Source organism: Excalfactoria chinensis, chromosome 5 (genome assembly GCF_039878825.1).
Source record: "Excalfactoria chinensis isolate bCotChi1 chromosome 5, bCotChi1.hap2, whole genome shotgun sequence".
Classification (NCBI taxonomy): Eukaryota; Metazoa; Chordata; class Aves; order Galliformes; family Phasianidae; genus Excalfactoria; species Excalfactoria chinensis.
In genome coordinates, this window is record NC_092829.1 from 22,346,233 (window position 1) to 22,367,945 (window position 21,713).

General features: G+C 38.5%; 1 protein-coding gene across 1 annotated transcript; it reads right to left on the reverse strand.

The window, feature by feature from the left end:
* Positions 1 to 798: 798 nt before the first annotated feature.
* On the reverse strand, positions 799 to 20,803 carry BRMS1L (BRMS1 like transcriptional repressor). Its single transcript, XM_072337539.1, has 10 exons — positions 20,565 to 20,803; positions 13,156 to 13,246; positions 12,066 to 12,193; positions 10,554 to 10,633; positions 8,597 to 8,693; positions 8,156 to 8,239; positions 6,436 to 6,500; positions 4,674 to 4,713; positions 3,723 to 3,849; positions 799 to 2,474 (listed from the first exon to the last, which is right to left on the reverse strand). The coding sequence occupies exons 1-10, from the start codon at positions 20,698 to 20,700 to the stop codon at positions 2,351 to 2,353; spliced, it is 972 nt and encodes a 323-aa protein (XP_072193640.1). The 5' UTR covers positions 20,701 to 20,803; the 3' UTR covers positions 799 to 2,350.
* Between the last annotated feature and the right edge of the window lie 910 nt (positions 20,804 to 21,713).

The window sequence follows — 21,713 nt, forward strand, 5'->3', positions numbered from 1 at the left end:
CAGTGCTTCATTGAATTTAATCGTATTTGCAGGTTAAAGAAAAGCTACTGAACCTTGAAAAGCTTTCCTGTAGCGGTGCAAAAGACAGATGAACAAGAGGCTAACAATGTCTGTACTCCAAAGGACTAAAATCTCCTCAAGACACCTCTTACAATTTATGACAGCAGGCAAACCATTAACCAACAGAATACTACAAAGATCCGTAACCTGTACCAAATACAGCTCATGCAGAAATAAAACAATCACAAGTCAGATTTTCAAGAAAAGAAAAAAAATAAAGGACTAAACCAATTATAAGAAACACTCCCATTCCTCTCCTATCACACACACATGTAAAAAGGAAAGCCACAGCTCACTTTCTTGCAATTACAGAAACAGAATAGTTCGATCTCAGTTGTCTGACCACTAAGACATAGTGCTATGCTTACCAAATGCCAAGTTCACATGAGCAACTTACTCCGAAAAGAGAAACCACACTCACCAGGTGTCAGTCTAAAGGGCACAGATGTACAAAGCGAAGCTCTGCACCCAAACAGATCAGATTAGAAACAGTTTTAGAAACGACTGCAACCACAGAACACAGGGAGAAAACAGGTAAACCACTGAACAACTCAGGGGCCTCAGCACACTCTAAGTACAAATGATTTCAGGCCATTCAGGAACCAAGACATTGTTAAGAGTGCTTAAGAAAAGTGATTTATAAACAGTGCAGAGCAGTGCTTTCATAGCATACTAAGAAAAAAATGTAAGATGAAAAAAATAAGTGTGTACACGCTCAATATTCAAGAGAAAGAAAGTGCAAGTCAAAGAGCTTTAAAAAGGTTTATGCTTTCTACAAACTTAAATATACTTTGTTTACAGATCTGTTACATCAGCAACACCAAGAAGACTAGAAAACAAAAAAGCACAACAACGTTTGGGATGCCCACTAACACCAATCATTTATTTATATACTAAGTTAAAAAATACGAATATTTTATTACAAAAAGTTTATCAAACAACTGTATACATACAGGTCATCTTGTTAAAAGCCACTGTCGACTGATACTTTATATACATTATTCATGTCATACGCTTGTAGAAAAGCATCACTCAGCAGAAACTGATTTGGCATTTGGAAAGTAGTTACCACTCTGCACTAAAAGAAACAATATAGGAATAAACCATTTATATGTTACAATAAAAATACTTATTTGCTGTGATCCTTTAAACCAAATGGATGCTTTCTTACTCCACAAAGAGTCATCGTAAGTGGAGATTAAAGTGCACAAAACCAAGGCGTTAAAAATTCTTCAACAATCCCATCTAACAGTCTAGATGCTTCAAGCACATCACAGTAACATTAAAGATTAAGGATTTTTCTTGGTGGCTTAAACAGTAAGATACAAGAGAAATTCAGCTTTCTAAGCTGCATAAAATAATTCTGGTATACAATAAGACAAAATGGGTTACAGAAACTTGGAAAATAATGTTTGGTGAAGAAGTCAACATAAATTTACCCAGTTATATGATTTCCCTTTTGAAAAAAAAAAAACAACAAAACCCTCACCATATTCCATACAACTATGGATCAAATAAGCAAAGCATGCAACAGTATTTACATAATCATCCCGTCAGCCACCCTTCTTGGGCTGCATATAACACAGTTGGGGGAACACTATCTACTTTACACATAAATCTTGATGATAATCTGGGGAAGAAGAAAAAAAATCACCAATAATATGTTTACTGTAGAGTCCTAAGTTAGAAAAGTGCTCCTGAAAAGTTCTAACTCAAAGTATTGGCTTTGTCTCATTACAAACAACGTAGTAAAGCTTACAAAATAGAAGACAGTCAGAACTAGCAGAGCTGTCAAGGGCAATGATGTCAATAAATCGATCCACTTTGGATAAAATAATGCTTTATGCATGTTACAATCTATTCAAAAGCAACAGCTGAACAAGCTAAATTTATATCCACAAGAGAAGCATGACGGTCACTGAAAACAAAGGGAGTTGCTGGTAATTGTGGGTGTTATTTTTATCGAACAAACTGGTCACCAATGAAAAAAAAAAAAAAAAAGAATTTTTTATTTTTATTTTTTCCATTTTAAAAGATCAACTTTTAATGAGAAATTCTGACCCATTACATTTGAAGAGCATACTTCATATCGTAGGCACTGGACCCAATTTAGAGGTAAAATGTCAGTTAACATGATTTAACATCCTCAGGTTTCTGAAGGCCATCCATATGAAGTTTACGTACAGCACTACAAATACACATCAGATACTGCTGTAAATTTATGAGGAATACAAAACGCTATTAAATACAACTTTCATCCCATGGCACATCAAGCATGGCTTAGCAACAGTCAGTTGTGGTTATGTTTTATTGAATATTTTCCTTTCTGTAGCTGAGAAATATACAGCTTGGATTTGCTTCCATCCGGTCTTTTGAACCAAACTTCATCATGGTTAATTGTTGTAATTATGGCACTACAGAAAATGAGGGAAAAAGGGCCAGGGAAAGAAAAATAAGAAGCATTTAGAAAAGTTAAAGAGTAAATAACATCAAGAACTGCAGCTGTACTGTAAATGAAAATACATAGTAGGTATAAACGCTAGGCTCAGAAAGTACTGACTCTATTCTAAGGACAGTTTTGACACCATTTTTTAATAACTGCCTATATTTCTAGTAAAGACAGTTGAATTTTCAGCCAGCTATTTTTATTTCTCTTATGAGAAAATCCTCACAACACCTACAAATACTTTAAATGTTACAAAGGACAGTCACTCAGAGTAATCAACAATGGACTACTCACAGTACGCTAGAAAGCATATCCTTAAACATCCTTAAACATATAAAACCCCAAGTTATAGAGCTAAAACAAAGCTCAAATAAACGAATACAAGGAAGAAAGTGTTCAACTGTTAATCCCAGCACCAAGGCCATGAAAAATAAAGCTAAAGCCTGACCTATTTAATTTAACCAAATCATTCTTACATGATCTTCGTTTTCATGCTCCTTGTGGTAAACTCCAACAGAAATACTGAGGAAAACACCCAAACCTTAAAACGTTTCTTCCAAACAGAACTGGTGCCAAACACAGCTCAAAAACAGATTAAAACAGTGGAAGCAGAGGACAGACTCTTAACAGGATCCTCTATTACAGGACAAGGGGAAATTGCTTAAAACCAAAAGTGGGAAAGATTTAGATTGAATAAAAGAAAAAGTTTTTTATAACAGTAGTGAAGTAATGGCACAGGCTGCCCAGAGAAATTGTGGATGATCCATCCTTGATGGCATTCAAGCCCAGGCTGGATAGGGCCATGGATAACCTGGCCTAGTGGATAGCAACAGCAGAGGGTTTTGATCTAGTTTATCTTCAGGATTCCTTCCAATCCAAGCTATTCTGATTCTTTAAATTTTGGAAAAAATAGCTTAACTTTAACAGCAAAAAGTAGTTTTCCATAATTAACTATTTTACAGCTGGCCAACAGGTCAAAGCCTCAAAGCAACAAAATCCCCAAACACAACCCTTAAATCACAGGCTGTTCTGAAATTGGTTAAGAGCTTCAATCCTTCAATAAAATCCCAACCTGAGAAACAGTGCATTACCTTCAGTAAAATTCAACCTTTACAAGGACGAATTTATTTCCAAATAAGCCTTATTCTTCAAGGCAACCACGCTGCCTTCTGCATAACAGGACTACAGAGAGCTGTATAAAATGAATAACACTCACCTTGTAGGACATTCATCTTTCTTATCAATGTATATCGTCTGTCCACGTCCATACCACTCTCCATCATAATACAGTCTTCCTTCTTCAGATCTAGCACTGTGTAGATGCTTCTCTAATTTGACAGGTGCTAAAATGGTCAAATTTAATATCAGTTGGCAGAAGTCGGTAAGATTTAGAAATAAACATCCAGTAAATGATTTCTACACCACATTCGCAGTTTTTACATTGTTGGAGGTAGTCTCTATATAATAGTTAGCTCCAAATGCAAGAAAATTAGAAGCATGATATTTATTTCTTTCCAGTCAGATACATTAAAAGCTGCATTTCCATTTTAAAGAAGCTCTCTTTCATACAACCCTCCCATCTATGATGTGAAATTTCATAATTAGAATAATGCAACAAGACACAGAATCTGAAATCTCTTAATCAGGGCATTATGTCAGAATGCAAGCAGTAACTGACCACTGAAGAAACCACTCGTCTTCTCTCCCTTTTCATCATTACTCACTACCTCCAAGCATTTGATTTTACCTAGTATTAATATGCTTCTTACCTCAGACCATGTTATCATTTACCACTCCTTTCCCATAATGTTTTTTCAGAGCTGCAGCTTGCAGTGAATGCAAGGTGTGTTCAGAATGTTCCCTTAAAGTTCAGATGAGCTTCCTGCCTCACTTTATGAAAATACTGGCATAATATACCAATATGCACTAGTAAAGCCCACTCCTAGTCTTAATTTTTAATTAATTTTTACAATTCATGCAGCAATGACAATCACCAATCAAGCTGCAAGTATCAACAACTCAGAGCAGGAACAGACATCTGCCAGTTAGCTCACCCTACCCAGCGTTCAGTATACCAAGGCTAAAATAAATATAGCCTGCTTCGATGCAGTTTGCATCACTGTACATTGCAAGCTCTGTTTTGTGAAATCAGACAACATTTACTTACGTTCTGGCTTTACTCTGTGTGGCCCCAATGTAGCCATTGCCTTGAAACAAAAGAAAATGAAGACAGTCAGCACTTTTTTTCTTAATTGCCAGCTCAAATTGTGTTGTGCAGCACAGCTCAAGACATTTCTTTTTATGTGCAGCATTACTGTTATGTGATACTGATGACACTATGAAATGCGTACAAACCTTGAGTACTTTTTTGGGGGGAAAAACAAAATTGTTACTTTATGAATATAAACAAACATGTTACTTTATGAATATAAACTGTTTGGTTACACTTGCTTTTAACTGTTGAGGGAGGGGAGGAAAAACGACCTTCTCTAATGAGTTTTGACTTTACATATTTCAAGTTTCCTAAATAAAATCCTCAAAATGGCCATTATTCTATTTTAAAAAAAGAAAAAGAAAATGACAATAATTCTGGTTCTGAAAAACTAAGTGCTATCTGAACAACCCACTCTCCGGATTATTAAGTTGTATCCGCAAGCAGACAATTCATGTGAGTGAAAAAGCTGTGAATCATATGCAGCAGCAAAGTAGATTTTTAATTCTTTTTTGTTGCTGCTATTGCTTTAAATCATGTTACATTACAGCAAAGAAACGGAGTGAAAGCTATTTTTAATCCGTGTCTCCGATGAGACAGGAAAACAGACAGGTTTTCACGTCAGCAGCACAAGACAGATGGAAATAAATTCAACACCATTACCCAGAAAGCTTCCGAATTCTTACAACAGAGTTTCCTACTCCACAAGTTAGAAAGCACTGATTTTTGCCAGAATGCAAAGAAAATTCTTCCAACTGCTGTTGCAGGGCAAGAATAGCATTTGATTGATTACATCAAGTTACACTAACACTATGGCAAAGATCTGGTAAGACACTCTGTACCCAAAATTTGGATTTATTTTTTTGCAAATATATTAATTAGTCAAACAAATGTATCTTCCTATAAACTCTGATCTTCTTACAATCTGTGAAAAACACAGCATTGTACTTGTATGGGAGATTGGTAATCACAGCCTGAACCTCTGATTAATCAGCTGAGGCAAGTGTCGAGTCAGCTGTGGGAGCACAGGTGAGAGTAATTTAGCTGTGCTCCCAGAAGGGGTGAAGCTTGACTCCACCTCTTCTAGACCTCATTTAAGGGTTGACCACCACTAAGGCAGCATCTCTTGGAGATTGCTCCCTGGTGGAGATTGCCTCAGCATTTCCCAGAGAAGGCATCCATATCGGTGGGTTTTTCCTATAGATAACCTTTTGAATATCTGTTACCATCTTTGTATCATTCCAGCTTACAATACTTTAAGCCAAAAGGAAAAAAACAAAAAGGTGTAGTGAGAGGCTTGAAAGACACACATCATCATAAAATGACACACTTACTATCAGAAAACAAAACGTATTACATACATTCAGAAATCTTTACTTAAAATAAAACTATATCAAACTACCATCATATGACAGACTTTGGCAGAAACAATGAGAAATCGGATGGCTGTGATACAAGCTTCAAGTTCAATCCACCACAGAAATCACAGATGACACATATTAGGAGAAGTTCTGCCATCTCCTTTTCAGATTCCTTTGCTTGTTTTCAATAGAGTCAGGAAAAGTAGCAACAGCAAGGCTGAAACTGGAATCATTAGCAGACCACTTTCTTAAGTCTTGATGGTATCAGAAATGCATTTGCATATTTCTAGCAGGGAACAGGAATAGACAAGAACCCAAAGAAACCAAGGCTACAGGCATTCATGCTTTCATCTTACCTTCCTTATTGTTGTCCAGTCTTCAAGTATATCAAGGTCTTGCAACATATAAACTATATAGGGGCGTGAAAAAGTTAGGGAAAACTCTTGTAGACAGTGATAATACAAATATTTAAAAGATTGCACACAGATATTAATAACGTCATTTTGTCAGTGTCTCACAAAAAGAGCATCTGAGTGAAGCTGAAGCTCAGTAGAAATAAATGCAACTTTGAATTAGGCAACCTAGAAGTATACTTCTGAAGTTAGTAAAAAGAGGTAAGTAATAGCATGTAAATATTCATACTATTGGAATTCAACATAAAAGTATGATAAATGATTGTCATACAATCACACCATCCCTATGGGTTCCAAAAATCATTCTACTAGCAGTTGTAAGTTACAGTTAAAACTTCTTGCAATTTCAATATGCCTCTAAAAAAAGCATTTGCAGTAGTATAACCTCTTATAAAATCATCATTTTTACTGTATTCTACATTCTATTTGAAACTTCTAGAATCCTTCACCATTCTCATATTTAATTTCCTCTAAATCAGAGAGAATTACACAGCAAGAGCACTGCAGAATACCTAGGTACCTGCTTTACACAGGCCTCTGCAAAGTAACAAGTTCACAACTACCTTAACATCATAAGCAATAACAGTGTGGATTAGGGACAGGAGGGACATGGAATACTCAGTTCACAAATGCAATTCCTTCTTTCTTAGGAGACAATTTTTCTTCAAAGTGCTATAACTTCAGAAATCTCAGCTGCACTGTCTTCCCATCTACAGCTTTACAGAAGATGCTGATGCAAAATTCTTAAACACTCTACCCATTCTACAAGAACCACAAGCTCAAAAAATGCCTATAAAAATAAAAAATTCAAAGAATTGAGACAGTTAATCAAGAAGGGTTCTAAAGACGTGGAAACTGTTAAGAAGTCATAAATTGAGTTGAAGATTTCCCAGTAAGAGAAGCAAATCTATAAAGCACAAGTGACACAAGTCAGGTTGCGCTTCACAGACATAATGCCTGCTTCTGTTTTCATTTTGTAGCTAACAGTTCATCAGGCTGAATCTCCATTACACTGACAGCCAACACTTTACCCCACATCTTCTCTTCCATCCAAATAAGCCTTTTAGTAAAATCACAAAATGTAAAGTCATGAGAAGTTACTGATTAGTCATGTATGTCCGAGAAGAGTGTTTATTTTCATTTCAGAGCTATTACCTTTCTATGTCTCCACCTAAGAAAACAAGCTTTTCCTAACTTGCATCAACTATCTAAGCCCTTTTGTTCTAAATCTCTTCTCCCATATTCCTTGCTCTTCACAAAAATAAGACCAAGATACATCCTTCATTATGTACAGTGCATTCCTTAATGGGTCAAGTTCAGAAGCACTTCCTGTCCTTCCAACTATGATGTAAAAATGCTGTCGTGCACCTACACCAAATACTCAAAAGATGAGCCAAAGAGTTTCTACTTATTTTAAGAGATAGATATTTGTTATTAACAGTCTCTGTACACAGCTGCTAATTAGAGACTCCTAATTTTACTTTTCACAATGCGATGTGTCAACTAGACTTCTCTAATCTGAATTAGAATACCAATTGCCATTCAAAAATAAGTTTTGAGAATGTCTTATCACTTCAATTCGTTGTTACTGTCATACGTAATATGACTAGCTATAAAACAGCAAATACTACCAGAATGATCAATGATTCCAATGAAAGGATATCTGATACAACGACAGGCTTTTTTTTATCTGGACTAAATGGATCCTTCCTTTTTTTCCTTGACTGTAGCTCATCATTCCATAATTCTGAAAAGAAAACAGTAAGAATGAATGAATCAGAAATGTGTTTACCTAGTTGTTCTCACAGAAAAGAAAATCTGAAAAGCATTTGCTTTTATTTCCAGACAACCTGGTGAGATGCTCATTCTGAACAGAACAAAAGTGTCACAAGACCACGCAGTCACAGATGAATATTCTCTACACACAACAGATGTTGGTAATTATTGGACCAAAGTTGTTTTTCAAGCTTAAATTCAAACCCATCCCACAGACCTTGCACTGTTGTTCAGAACAGCATTCAACTGAATAACTTGAAACTCACCAGGAATACTACAGCTACCTGAATACTTAATAAAAGAATTAAAAAATTAAATTCCCACTCACCCGAGGTAATGTCAATGCTATGTCTGTCTTCTTCAAGCCTTCTAATCTTCTCTTCTAGTTCACTTTGTACAGTATCATACAACAGAAGCTTTTCACTCTAAAATAAGAAAAAATGAGGCATGACTGAGTTCTCACCTAAATGTACTTTACCATAATTTATAAAGGCTCAGCAGAAGGAAAGACCAGATTTGAGGTGAACACTTTCCAGAGCTGTAAAGCATACAATATTGCCCTGTACTCATTTCCTTATCGTGAGACCCTAGCTCCTCAAAGATGGCACATTCACTTGGCATCAGTATATATATGGCTATCAAGTATCAGTACTAAGAATAACTAAGTATATAAAGCACATAGCCAGACCTTCAGAATAGAACTCAATATTTTGACACGAATTCCTTTTGGATAGCAAAAATTTATTCACAGTGAGTGACTGTAAAACATTAAGTTCTACTCTAGCTTTCTTAAAAGTGAATGTTTTCATTGAAAGCCTTATATTAAGCCTCCAACGTTAATGAGATTGCAGTAATTTATAGAGAATTATTATCTACTACTACATTATTTACAATTACCTTTTCCCACAGAACTAATATATCTACTCATAGTAGAAATAATCTATTGTGCACATAAAATACTCTAGACAGTTGTGAAAGCAAAACTGTGTACCTTAACGCTGTGAGAAGCAGCAACCCTTCAAGTTACAAATTACTTGTGCTCCACAGATCCCCCTTTATATATTTCTCAATCCATTACTACTTAATAAAAAAAGTAATCCTCAATTAAACTGAAAAGGCAAAAGCCTTCTTATATATACCTGAAATGTCAAATGAGTACTACTTGTTCTGGCACCACTGTAAAATTTCCTTTTTGAAATGAAATATTGTTTGTTTTTATACACCTGTTTTGCTGCTAATCTTGGTAACAAATAAGGTGTGAGAAGATGTTACAGGCAACAGAGGCATTCTTGCTGAAAAGCTATACTCAGTGCAACGAGGATTCTACAAGAGTGTTACTGATTTTGGAGAGCTTTTCCCCAGGGACCCAATAAGGATTGGATGGTGCATGTTTGAATCCTGAATGTTCCACCGTAAAAGAAGAGCAACAAAACAAGCAGCAAGGACAACCTTAAGGACAAATAATACACAGCCAAAGAAAAACATTCAATCGCAGATGAGAAATCCTGCGAGTCTTATAGCATTGTCCAACATCCAGACTGCATTCATAGGAATGAAGAGAGTCAGTAACGAACAGTCTGTCCTATGTTGTACCTTTTCTTTTACAAGGAAACAAAAAAATGGAATTTTTAGATAGTATGTGTGTACGCTCTTAATTTATTGGCAGAATAAGAACAAGGGATTTCAAGAATACAGTCAGCCACCTAGAAGAACACACATTTAAGCCACTGTAATAAGATGCTGAGGAGGACTACACTGCACACATCAGCATCTAAGCAGTTATGCCACAGAGTCAGATATACAAGTATTTGATTATTTGTAATACAGTGTCACTGTTTAAGTGCTTCAATGGAAATGTTTGTGTTCAAGTAGATAAATACATTTTTTCAAAAGCAGTCACAGGAATGGCAACTCTATCCAAGATATCTCAAAAGCTGAATAAGACTATTATAATCACAAAAATGTGCTTTTTGCTAAAATTATGGTAGATATTTTAGTTACTGATCTTGGTAAACATTGTACCAAGATGATTTTTACCGATCTTATTTTGCCATGTAAGAAAATTACACTTATATGAAAGCCAACCTATTAGAAATCTAATTCTGATATGCTTTGAGCAAGCTTTTATGTGGATTTTAATATCAAAACAGGATTGCATTAAAATAGCAAGTAACAGCAACAGAAAAATTAGAACATAAAAAGTTAGAACAGAAAAATATGCACTGAATTCAGAAAGTATGACACACAGTAAAGGAAAATGATTAATACAGAATAGCTGGCACAACCTCACAGTGCTGTCGAGAGGCTTGAATTTCACATTCATACTTGTTCTTCACAGATTCCAGACAAAGCTCTCTATAGATACCTGTCATCAAACAAACGACAATGTTACTTTCTTTAACTAAAATCCGGTTTCAAAATTCTCTTTTAAGACTGCCTTCAAGTCCCAAAATATGTACAAAAGGTAAAAAAAGATTATACATTTTGTTGGGCAATTAATCCCCTTTAATTCATTAAATCTAAATATCTGAAGAAAAATAGATGCTATTTTCACTTTTTGCCCTATCAGTTAACAGTTAAACTAGTTACCATGCTAACCTTACAAAATAGGTCTATTTCATATGGCCTACCAAATTACCCTGGATATCCACACATTTCAAATACATAAGTATTCACCTATTCTATTTTCTAATTACTATTTTAAATAATACTTAGAGAGTTTCAAATAGGTAGGAAAACAGAATGAAAGAATGAGCTTTTACAAATTAATGTGTGAAATAAGGCTTGCTTTATGCAACATGACACTAATAAATCACATCATTTAACAAGACTCTATTCCACTCAATGAAAAAGACTTCTTGTGATATAAATAAGAGTGCTTCTGAGTATTAGGTCTATTTCTTGCACCTATCAATTTATAGTCACTGCTTATTTGCAGTCCGTAGGGGTTACTTGCTGAATCTCAAGTCCTGCTACTGCTCACTTCTGTCAAGGTTATGAAACACTAAGAGCAAATAGAACCTCTTTCTGCAGTTTCTGGAGTCCTTTAAAATAACTTTCTGTATCTCAATAAGTTGAAGACAAAATGAAAATAAAGAAATAAATAAATCTGATTTCTAGTCTTTAGGAAAGTTATAGTATTTCCCCTGAGCTCTTTCTACACCGGAACACTGATCTTCACTGCTGTTGAATACATCTATTATGAGAATCCTTAATATTCTGCCTATTCACACCCACCAACACCAAAACATTGACAGAAAGTCACATTTAAAACTAAAAAGCAACAGCCTGGATTTCATGTCACACCTCCTGGGAAGTTAAGCTTGGAATCTTCATCTTCTGCAACAGGCAAGAGTTCTACTCAAAATTAATCAAGTAAACCCAGAAATTCCATGTCATCAGCTAAGGGAAAGCATTGTGAAGATGACCAATAGAGAGAAAGATGCCAAAGACCATAAGATTTCAAATTCTCTTCACAGTCTGTAGTCAAAAGCAACAATGAAGCATCAAAGTTTACTGTTTCTACTTTAGAAACTTTGTGCTCACTACAAAAAGACAGATATTCTTTGAAACATAAATAACCCATATTTTTAGCACTATGTTATTGGACAAAGAGGGAAGCAACCTATTCAATTTGACTTGAAGAATACTTTAAGTTTAAAATCATGCCACAGTATTTCTAACTTTAAAACACACTCATAGCAATTTTAAAGTAAAAACAATAATAATTGATAAATTGATGTTTAAATGCATAGAAATATATTGTTGAAACAGAGATATTCATTTTATATGCTTACCTGCCACCTTTGTTCTGATTTGCATATTTTCTTGTAATGCTGCCAATGGTTCTAAATATTCAGGTGCTTTTCCAGCTATGACCTCTTGCAGTTTTGCATCCACTTGGCTTAATCTTTCTTTGTAAAGTCTGAAAACAATATATATATATTTTTAAATGTTTAAAGTAAATACAAAGTAGAAGGGATTTTAAGAAGAGCTAATCTGACTCTCTTTGTTAATGCCATGGTGCACCTACAGAAGAAAATTTAAGATTTGTTACCATTTAATTTTCCATGCTTGCATGACTGGAGGGAGAAAAAGATTTTTTAGATAGAAACTTGCATTCATTTTCTTGCACACATATCTGCTCCCACAGAACCACAAACAAAGGAAAACGACAGGCAGGCTCTTACCGAAGCAGCCCTCACTCCTTCTCTTGTGAAAATCCACACATTAAATACTATCAAAAATGTCACATCCACTTCTGAGTACACATGGCTATTCATTTTCTCATTTTTCTCTTCACTCTCATTGATACAGATATTATGGTAAACTACTGACAGACCTAGCACTGGTTTCACTTTCAGTATTGGTATCTGATTTGCAGTAACCACAAGAAATTTTCATTAGTACCAGCTATAAAAAATGCTGTGATACCTTACAAAAAACCCTTGTTTCTAGCTTAGCGAACACAATGCTCGGGTCTGTTTATACAAGTCGTACATGTACACAAAGAGGAGAAGGATCCTGATATACCCCTCCAAAGATCACAATTCCTTGGTGCAGTAGAAGCACACCTGGACTTTACTGCAACACTTCAGAACTGTTCTTACAGCAAAGCAGAAACAAATATATTTATATATGTATACACGCACATGCATACACATACAGTACACATCATGTGCATGCGTCTCCGTGGTATATATTCCCTCCTCTCAGAGACTCACTGAAGAGAAATATTCTGGAGCAACTGCCTGATAATCATATCAGAACTTTCAACTGTTATTCTTCTCCAAAAGTAATATCCAGATATTTGAAAGACAAGAAACACCAGTTGCACACAATACTCTCACAGAATAGGCCCTCAAATGAGGCTCTTAAGATACTTACTGATCTTTGAGATCTGTAAATTGCTTTTCAAGATTGGACATCTCATCTAAACACTCCATTCTTCTCCTCTCACAGTCTTCATCATCCATTTCTAAGAATAAAAATAGGTAACATATTTTGAACAATGTAACCAAGTAGACTGCCTAGTCTGCTTCTAAAACTTGAAGCAAGTCTGAATTTAAGCAATAAACAGATCAACCGCCATATTGCTATGCCACAGCAGGCTACAAAAAAACACTCATCACACGAAGTAAGAAACTTAATTTTAATTCAAGAAGCCCTAGGAAGTGCTATTTTTCTTTCTCACACCAGAAAACAACACGACTGTAAGACTTCAAGAGGTTAAATCTCATAAATGACAGTGCAAAATGCTGATGAAAGTGAGAAACAGAACAATTAATCCTTGTATAGCAAAACAGATGAGAAGCAGCATTACTCATGAAGAGTTATTAGCCATAACTGAAAATTCAAGTGTGCCCTGCGTCAGTATGAGCAAACGAAATCCCTGGAGAGCAAGCGAGCAAGTCAAGGCTTTCTTTCATTAACATCCATTAGGAAGAAAAATGTAACACTTGGTTTTGAAACAAGGTTTCATCCTCTTTAATTGGAAGAGCTGTTTGAAGCTAAAATATTCATGTAGAAATATCTGTAGCTCGTCTCATTGACCATTAAAAAGACTGAATTTGTAATTAAAGTTTTTAACAGTAAATCCTAAAAAATACAGGATTTTACAGAAACTTCATTTTGTATGCTTTTATGCAGCAAGAGTTATGTAATTATTTTCAGACCTTTTATTTTAATTTATACTTCCCCCCCCCAATTTACATAACAAACATAACAGTAAGGTATAATGAACACCCACTTTTAGGACAAGAGTTTTTGGCTCTTGTCAGAGGGACACCTGACCTTACTAAGCATCAGTTGTTACCTCCATTCCCACTTCTTAAGCTACAAAATAGAAAAATCATTAATGTTGTGAAGTGGGAGCACCCATTGACCTTCAGGTAAATGCCTTGACAGGGTGAATTAAAAGTTTCAGTTTAGTTTTCTTTTGCTGAAGAAAATAATTCTATCTATTTCCTTGCTTTTATAGCGGATTAGATAAACTAAAAGTTGCAAAGAGTTTCCCCAGGACAACATTTCTTGCTTCATACTTTTCTTCACACAGAAATCCTATCTCTGTCTCTGCCCTTTTAGATTTAGAGAATCACTCCTTAAGAGGATAAAAGGTAAAGATGGATGTAACAAGCAGCAACCACAGAATGGAAAACTGCTCAGTTTTAGTGACATGCAATCTTCTGCTGTACTTGGCAAACAAGGATGAAAAGGAAAGTTCCAGACTCTAGTCCTATCAAAGACATGTCAGTTTTCAGGGTATTTCTGAATCTAGTGCTCCATTAATCACAGTTCTCCATGACAATGAACTGAATTTCTAGACCCAAAGCTCCACCAGTCCCACTCATGCATCTATTAAATAGCAGAGAGGGAGAACAAGCTCTGCTAAGCTATATTCAGGAGGCAGAGATGTCCTAAAGCTGCTTTATTTCAGCTGCATCTCAAAGAAACAACTCTCAAGTTAAGGCACAAGCCATTACCAGTGTTAGAAGGGTGGACAGCCATGCAGCCAGGAGCCAGAGCACAAGAGGAGAGCTTGACTGAGAGGCAGCCATGCCCAGCAGCACAGTCACTTCAGAAAACAGCTGACAGAGGCCAAGCAGGGCCCCAAACCAAGCAGAGATGCTCCGGATCAGCTCCTCTAGTCCACAAACAGCTCTGAATGCCTTTGCCTCTTCCTCACCCACATCTTACAACAGACATGTTTCATCACTTTACATGCCAGATCCAAAAAAAGGCAGCATTCAAGCCTTCATTCTTGTTGTTTTGCAGAACAGTACAATGATTTGCAAAGGTGAGAGAAGCCTGTGTATCACCTCCCTGACTCAGAGGAACCTACTAACTCAGATTTGCCAGATCTCTTGATGTATGAAGTCTGTTCCACATTCCTTTTTACTGAAATCATACCTTTTTACTGAAATAGGCACAGCTTTTAAGTTTGAAAACCACAGTAGCCCCTTCTACCTGTGTATGAAAACCAACAGGCAGCAGAGAAGTATGTCCAAATGAAAGACTTACTGCAATTCCATATATTACAGTCAGTACAAGTAAGAAACACTGACAAAGTTTTAGATGATCTAGCCTGAAGTGAGAAAATTTAAAGCTGGAACTTCTAATAAATGCTTAGTACACAGGGAAGAGTCTGAGGGAGAGTAACATGCTGTTAAAAGGCACTATTTTAAACTACCTTATTCTCAAGAATAAGGCAGATCTTGAAACCCAGAATAAGACTGAAAATCAGATTTAAGAGCAAAGCTTTAGTTGGGGGTTCAATGTACTACCTGAGCTAAAATGACCAGGCAACTTTCATCTCTGTCAGATTTAAGGAAAGTGGCAACTACGTTACTTTGAGAGCTGTCTGAAGCTTTTATGTGCTATAAAAAAAGATTCTCTAAAGTTTGAAGGATCAGCCCTGTGAAACACAACAAGACCAAGCACATATTTCAGCTTTTTCCAGGTATTGTTTAGTTCTACGTATGTTTCAGCAAGCAATTCATTAGGAAGTTTTCCCTCATATCAACATGGATTTTATTGCTTATGTTTTTTAAAGGACAACAAACTTAAAACAAACAAAAAAAAACCAAACCAACACATTAGAACAGCAGCCTTTTCTGAACAGCAGCCTCCCCAACACTGGAGGGAAAGGCGATTGCATCTTATGTTTTTATCCTCTGTTTCAAGAAAACACACTGACATGAGGGCACATTGGACAATCTGGTACTTACTGAAATAAAACAGAGCTCATTCAAACCTCCGCTCAGCTACTCATACACTCAAAAAACATTTTACTTCCTGTCTGGAAGTCTACATTCTACCTCTAACACTGAATAACAATATTCTCTCGTTTTATCTTTATTCTGCCAAGTAACCATTTTCAAGTGTTAAGACTCCTGAAATACCTTTAATTTCCCAATTACACAGCTTTCTCCTATCTTTTAAGAACAGTTTAGTGAATAATCAGTAATGAAAAAGTAAAAGGTTTTCAGGTTATCACTCACAGCTTATCTGTTGAAAATTTATATCAATGGAAAACAACTCATTATATATTAAAGTACTTGCTAATGGCCCCATATTGTCTCAACACTTCACATTTCACATCAGGTTTCATACTACACAGAGCACTTGGGACATATTAAATCACTTTCAGAATCAGTCATTCTTTCCCTACTATATTCAAATAATCCAACTCAGCAACCAGGGCAGTCAGTTTAAGGACCGAAAAAAAAGTACTTAAAACACAAGAGTGCCTAAAGTAGCTCTTATGAATAAGCTGTGACCTATATAAAATGCTCTATAAAATGCCCAAATTCTCATCGTGTTTGGTGAGCACAACTTGTGGCTTTTTTATCCACCCCTGATATGCTACTCTGTACCTCTGCCAATATTAAAAAACAACACAACACTTTACTAAAAATGTATCAACAAAAGGAACAGGATAGAAATGGTGCCAGTTCTCAAGGGCACATTAATGCTGCTTCTGATAACAAATTTACTGAGAAAGAACTTGAAGGGATTCCTTTTTTCTTTTTTCTTTTTCTTTTTCCTTTTTTCACAGTAATTTTAATTACTACTGATTTCTTGCAGTGCCAATCATCTTGTGTCTGTAGAAGCAATGCACATCCATGGAGTAAATTCATATTTGTCAAGACACTGAGACAAGCATGTAATTTCCCATAGTCATCACATTCAAAGTGCTCCCATAAAAGCATTTCTCCATGGAATGCCAAAGAAGTTATCCACAGGTTTTCTTGTATGGTTTTAAAGTAACACATACTACTTTCACTGAAAACATTGCTCCTCCTTTATCCCTCTAAGGACTGTGGAAAGACAATAGCATTACTCGCTCCCATTTAAAAATAACAAAAAATAAAAAAATCCACAAACTTGTAAAACTCAAAGTTTGCTTTAAAAATGTCGATTACCAAAAACTACAAACAAGAATACAGGCAAATTTTCAAAGAGAGGAAGCTTCAAAACCTGTGGCTGCTACTAACAGACAGTCTTCCCTTAACCAGAGCCAAGGAGTTGGAAGAGAGAAAGTTACATTAGTATCTGTCATACCAAGCTCCCTTTCTCACAGAGAAAAAATGATTTATTTATTTACTTTTAAAAGACATGCTGTTTGGCTAGAAAAATAGGCAACAGAAAGGCAGACTATGTAACAGTAACCTACATAAACTGCATAATCTATTTCAAGACAAGCGGGAAGACCTGCTCGGCTAAGTAAGGGTTATTGTTGCAGTTCTGCTCCTGGACCTCATCAAGGAGTCCTTTGCAACCCTGCATCTCACGTCCATATTGCTCAATGAGCTTATCCATTCCTCCTCTACTCTGTTTACCCTCTGAAAGATTTAACAAACTGTGTCTGTTCCCTTCTTTTGAAAAACAGTCACGTTCAGTAGGGAAGAGCTATCTCCATTAATTTACTTTCCTAAACAGAATATTCACTTTTCAAGTCCACATTCAATTCTAATAATAAAAGAATTGAAACGTACCTTCCTTAGTCACATCAAAAAGGAACAGAGCAGGTTGCTGTGCAATCAGGGACATAATTAGACATGTTTTTCCAACTTAAAATATGATCTCTGCAGCTACTTGCCTGGATATCCTCACTCAAATGTACCTTTCTTACAATATAACCAACAGTACACACTGATGCTGCCCAGCCTAAGTTTCATCAAATCTACCCAAGTCATGTTAAGCACATCTTTCTGGTCCTCTTTTTTTTCAGCTGAACAACTTCAAGAGAATGGGGGTAAGGAAAGACGCTTCAGTCTTTCTCAGCAGCAGATCTGTACCTGGATCAATGAACTCTCCATCTGTAACAGCCCAACTATTTATAGTTGTGTGCACATATATGTTTCACCACAGAACAGCTTTGGGCACACTGGTTCAGTTTGCAGCGGTTTCAGTGAACAGAAACCAAATTTAACTATCAAGTTCAATTCAAAGCTTCATTCCAAGCACTTGCCAAATGTAGTCAAATATCTACAGAAAGCATAAGAGTTTGAAACAATGACTTTATCTTCAGGCAGCTCCCAACCATACATGTGCAGTTCAGGCTATATTATCTGAAACAAAACTGCAATTGCTTTGGAGATATAGGGGCCTCAGCACTATCTATTCCGAACGAGGAATCTCTTCAGCAAATCAGTTGTTATTATAGACATAAATAGAAAGAATGTTTGTAATAATTTTGCTAGTTCTTGCAAGCCCATACCTGGATGTGCTCCACAGTTTATGGACTGAAAATATCTCCTGGGTAATACTGCATTAGATGAGAGAAGCAAGATGTTCCCTCAGATGAGGAAACAGCCAAGAACTTCAGAATCTCTGCTTCAGGAAGCCTCCTGTCTAAACCTGTGCAAGTTATTAGTCTTAAACTCACAAAAACATGTGCCAAGTTAACTGATGTAAATTGGAGATCTTTACATATTCTAACAAAATAGCAATTCATGACTTCTGTTGCTATGGAGCTGCAGTCTATCTAAGCATTAGTACACATAGCCCCCAGTACCTCTCACTGAAAAGTCAAATTCTTCACTGAGACATTTTTGCTATTTCACTTTTTAAAGGGCTGTTTTTCTGACAGCTTAACATACAAAGGCCCAATATCACTGAAGACAGAGCAAGAAACAAGGACAAGAAAGTACAATGCACCAAGAAGGGTGAGTAAGAATGAGACGAAGGATGGTGTCAGTTTAATCCAAGCAGACAATCATTGACCAGCTGCCTAGAGTTGCAAAGTAGGGTTCAGTCAGCAATACTTGCCCAAGGGTATGCCCATACTCTCTCAGCAGGGCAGCAGCATTGCCTTCCTAGCGCTAGTAGGAATAGATGAACCATCACTATACACACCGTTACTGCAGAGCCAACTTAGATGACCCTGTATCATACCTGAGGGCTTCCACAGTTTTCTACCCAAAAACAGCCCAGACAAGAGGAGGCTCCATGGAACTACCACATCAGGGCTTTGCCTGGAATGAAGTCAGTGTGAATATACAAGCCAGAGGATGTTAATAGCAAAGATCTCCCAGATCTTATAATATCAGATAATAATGAATTAACAGTATATTGAGGGCTTTAACACATTCAGGTAAGCCAATTGCAGGTCAATGCATGTAAAAATACAATTTCAAAGTTGGAAGAGATAGGACACTCTGAACCACACAAGCCCTGTGCTCACACCACAAGTCACTGTGCTCCTACAAGCTTGGGCCTGGACCAGGGCAGCACACTCTAAATGCAAGGAGAGCAAATTACAGCTACCAGAAGCTTGCCTCAGGACTACAGCCAGCACTGAGCACCACTCCAGCTTTTCAAAGAATCACAGAATTGTTTGAGTCGGAAGTGACCTTTAATGGTCCATTTGGTCCAACTTCCCTGCAATGAACAGGGACACCTACAGCAAGATCAGGGTGCTCAGAGCCTGGTCCAGTCTGACTCTGATTGTCTCCAGGGATGGGGCATCTACCACATCCCTGGGCAACCCATTCTAGTACCTCACTAGCCTTACTGTAATTTTTCCCCCCTCCTATTCAAACCAAATCCTCTCTCACAGTTTGAAAACATTTCCCCTTGTCCTATTAGAACAAAATCTGATTAGAGTATGATGCCTTTTTTCCTGTAGCTCCCCAGTGCATCCAGTGACAAAGGTCCCGTGTGGGCCAGGACCTATGGAGCCCCAACGATCCCAGATTGCAGCGCACTCTCCAAAGCATCACCGTGGTTGCCATTAAATGACAAGTTTCTAATTTAGCCCTTGGAATTATAAGGTAACCTCCAACAGAAAACTTTCTATTAACAGGTGAACAGCTGCTGGAGTCACCTTTCACACGTTAAATCATCCTCAGACCACAGTCCTGAGCAAGTCAGGCACAGAAAAGAGCCTTCAGCAGAGCAGGGTTTAATGCTGCGCAGAAGAGGCCAATGGCACTGACAGGTCCCCTCCCACCCAGACAGGCCCCAAAACACCCAACCGAAATGTTCAGTTTCGCCTGCGAACAAACAGGCGGACACTGGCTCCGGTCTCAGACTGAAGCCCAAGAGAGGCCCCACACAGACACCGCGGCACCACGCGGCCCGGCCCGCTCGGCACCAGGACCAGCGGCGGGGCCGAGCTGGTGCCGTCGTGCCCCCGCCACGTCCCCGCCCCCGGCTGGGCCGCAGCAGCGGGAGGGCCGCGGGGCGGGGTCGCGGCGGGGGGCGGGTACCGGCAGTGCCGCGGCCGGAGCTGGGGGCCGGTTCCCCCCCGGGAGGGACAGAGAGAACGGCAGAGACGGTGACCCCGGTACCTGAGCTGTCCCCCTCCTCGGACACGGACGAGCTCTCGGTCTCCTCCTCCTCCGAGGTGCTCCCCTCGTTCTCCCCGTAGTCCACCTCCATCTCATCGTGGTTGTTTTCCTTCTTCTCCCGGGAGTGGACCGGCATCGTGCCCGCCGCCAAGACCCGGGACAGCCCTAGAACGGCCGTTCCCGCCGCCGCCACTACCAGCCGCGCCGCGCCGCCCCGCCCCACGGTGCCACCGACCCCGCCCAGCGCCCGCCGTGCCCTCCCATTGGCCGAGCTCTGTCATCGGCCGAGCTCTCTCATTGGCTGAGCCCTGTCATTGGCTGAGCCTCCCCATTGGCCCGGCGAGCCAAAGCGCGGCGCACGCTGGGAGTTGCGAGCTGCGAGTGCGGTGTGTGCTGTGAGTGGCGCCGCGGCTCCGTGCCGTTCCGTCCTCCTCGGAAGGACGCTGTGATGGCCGGCAGCACCTTGCGTCTCTTGCAGGTGGGCCCGGTCAGCAGGGACTGGGCTTGCAGGGGAAGCGTGTGTAACACGGGCTGGTCCTGAGATTTGAGCCGGGGAAAAGAGCAGCGGTGTGGGCTATCGCTGTGCTTTCCCTGTAGGAAGTTAGTGTTCTGTCTGTCTGCCTGCCTTGCGGGAGCAACTCTTCGTATTGAGATACAGGTTCATCTCGGCAGCACGAGGTCGCTGTAACCGTTGAGGGCGACCTTCATTCCCGCTTCCCCGGGGTGCCGTGCCCACTGAGCCATAGAACGCCCGCTGTGTCTGCGCATGCTCCGGACAGGCGCATGCTCTATGGCGGAGGTGGTGGGGCCGGGTGTGAGTGTAGGGCTTGTCTCCCTCATTGGTGCCCTTCGTGGGTGTATGGGCTTTTCTCGTTTCGGTACCCCAGAAGCTGACCACGAGCCGATTGATGCAGTATAAGAATGTAGAAGCAGTTCCCAGAGGAACTGGAAGGTACTGTTCCTTTGAGCTGACTTGCCCAGTGTGCGATGTAGGGATGTCAGGTATTTGGGTGGCTGAAAGGAAGTAAGGAAGTCTGCTAAAAGTTGGATGCGTCCCCATGGAAAAAGGGGTGAATTTTGCAAACTGAGGCTGAAATGCTTTATAGTGAATCCATATGGATTTAGTAAAAAGAAACCAAAAATAATAAT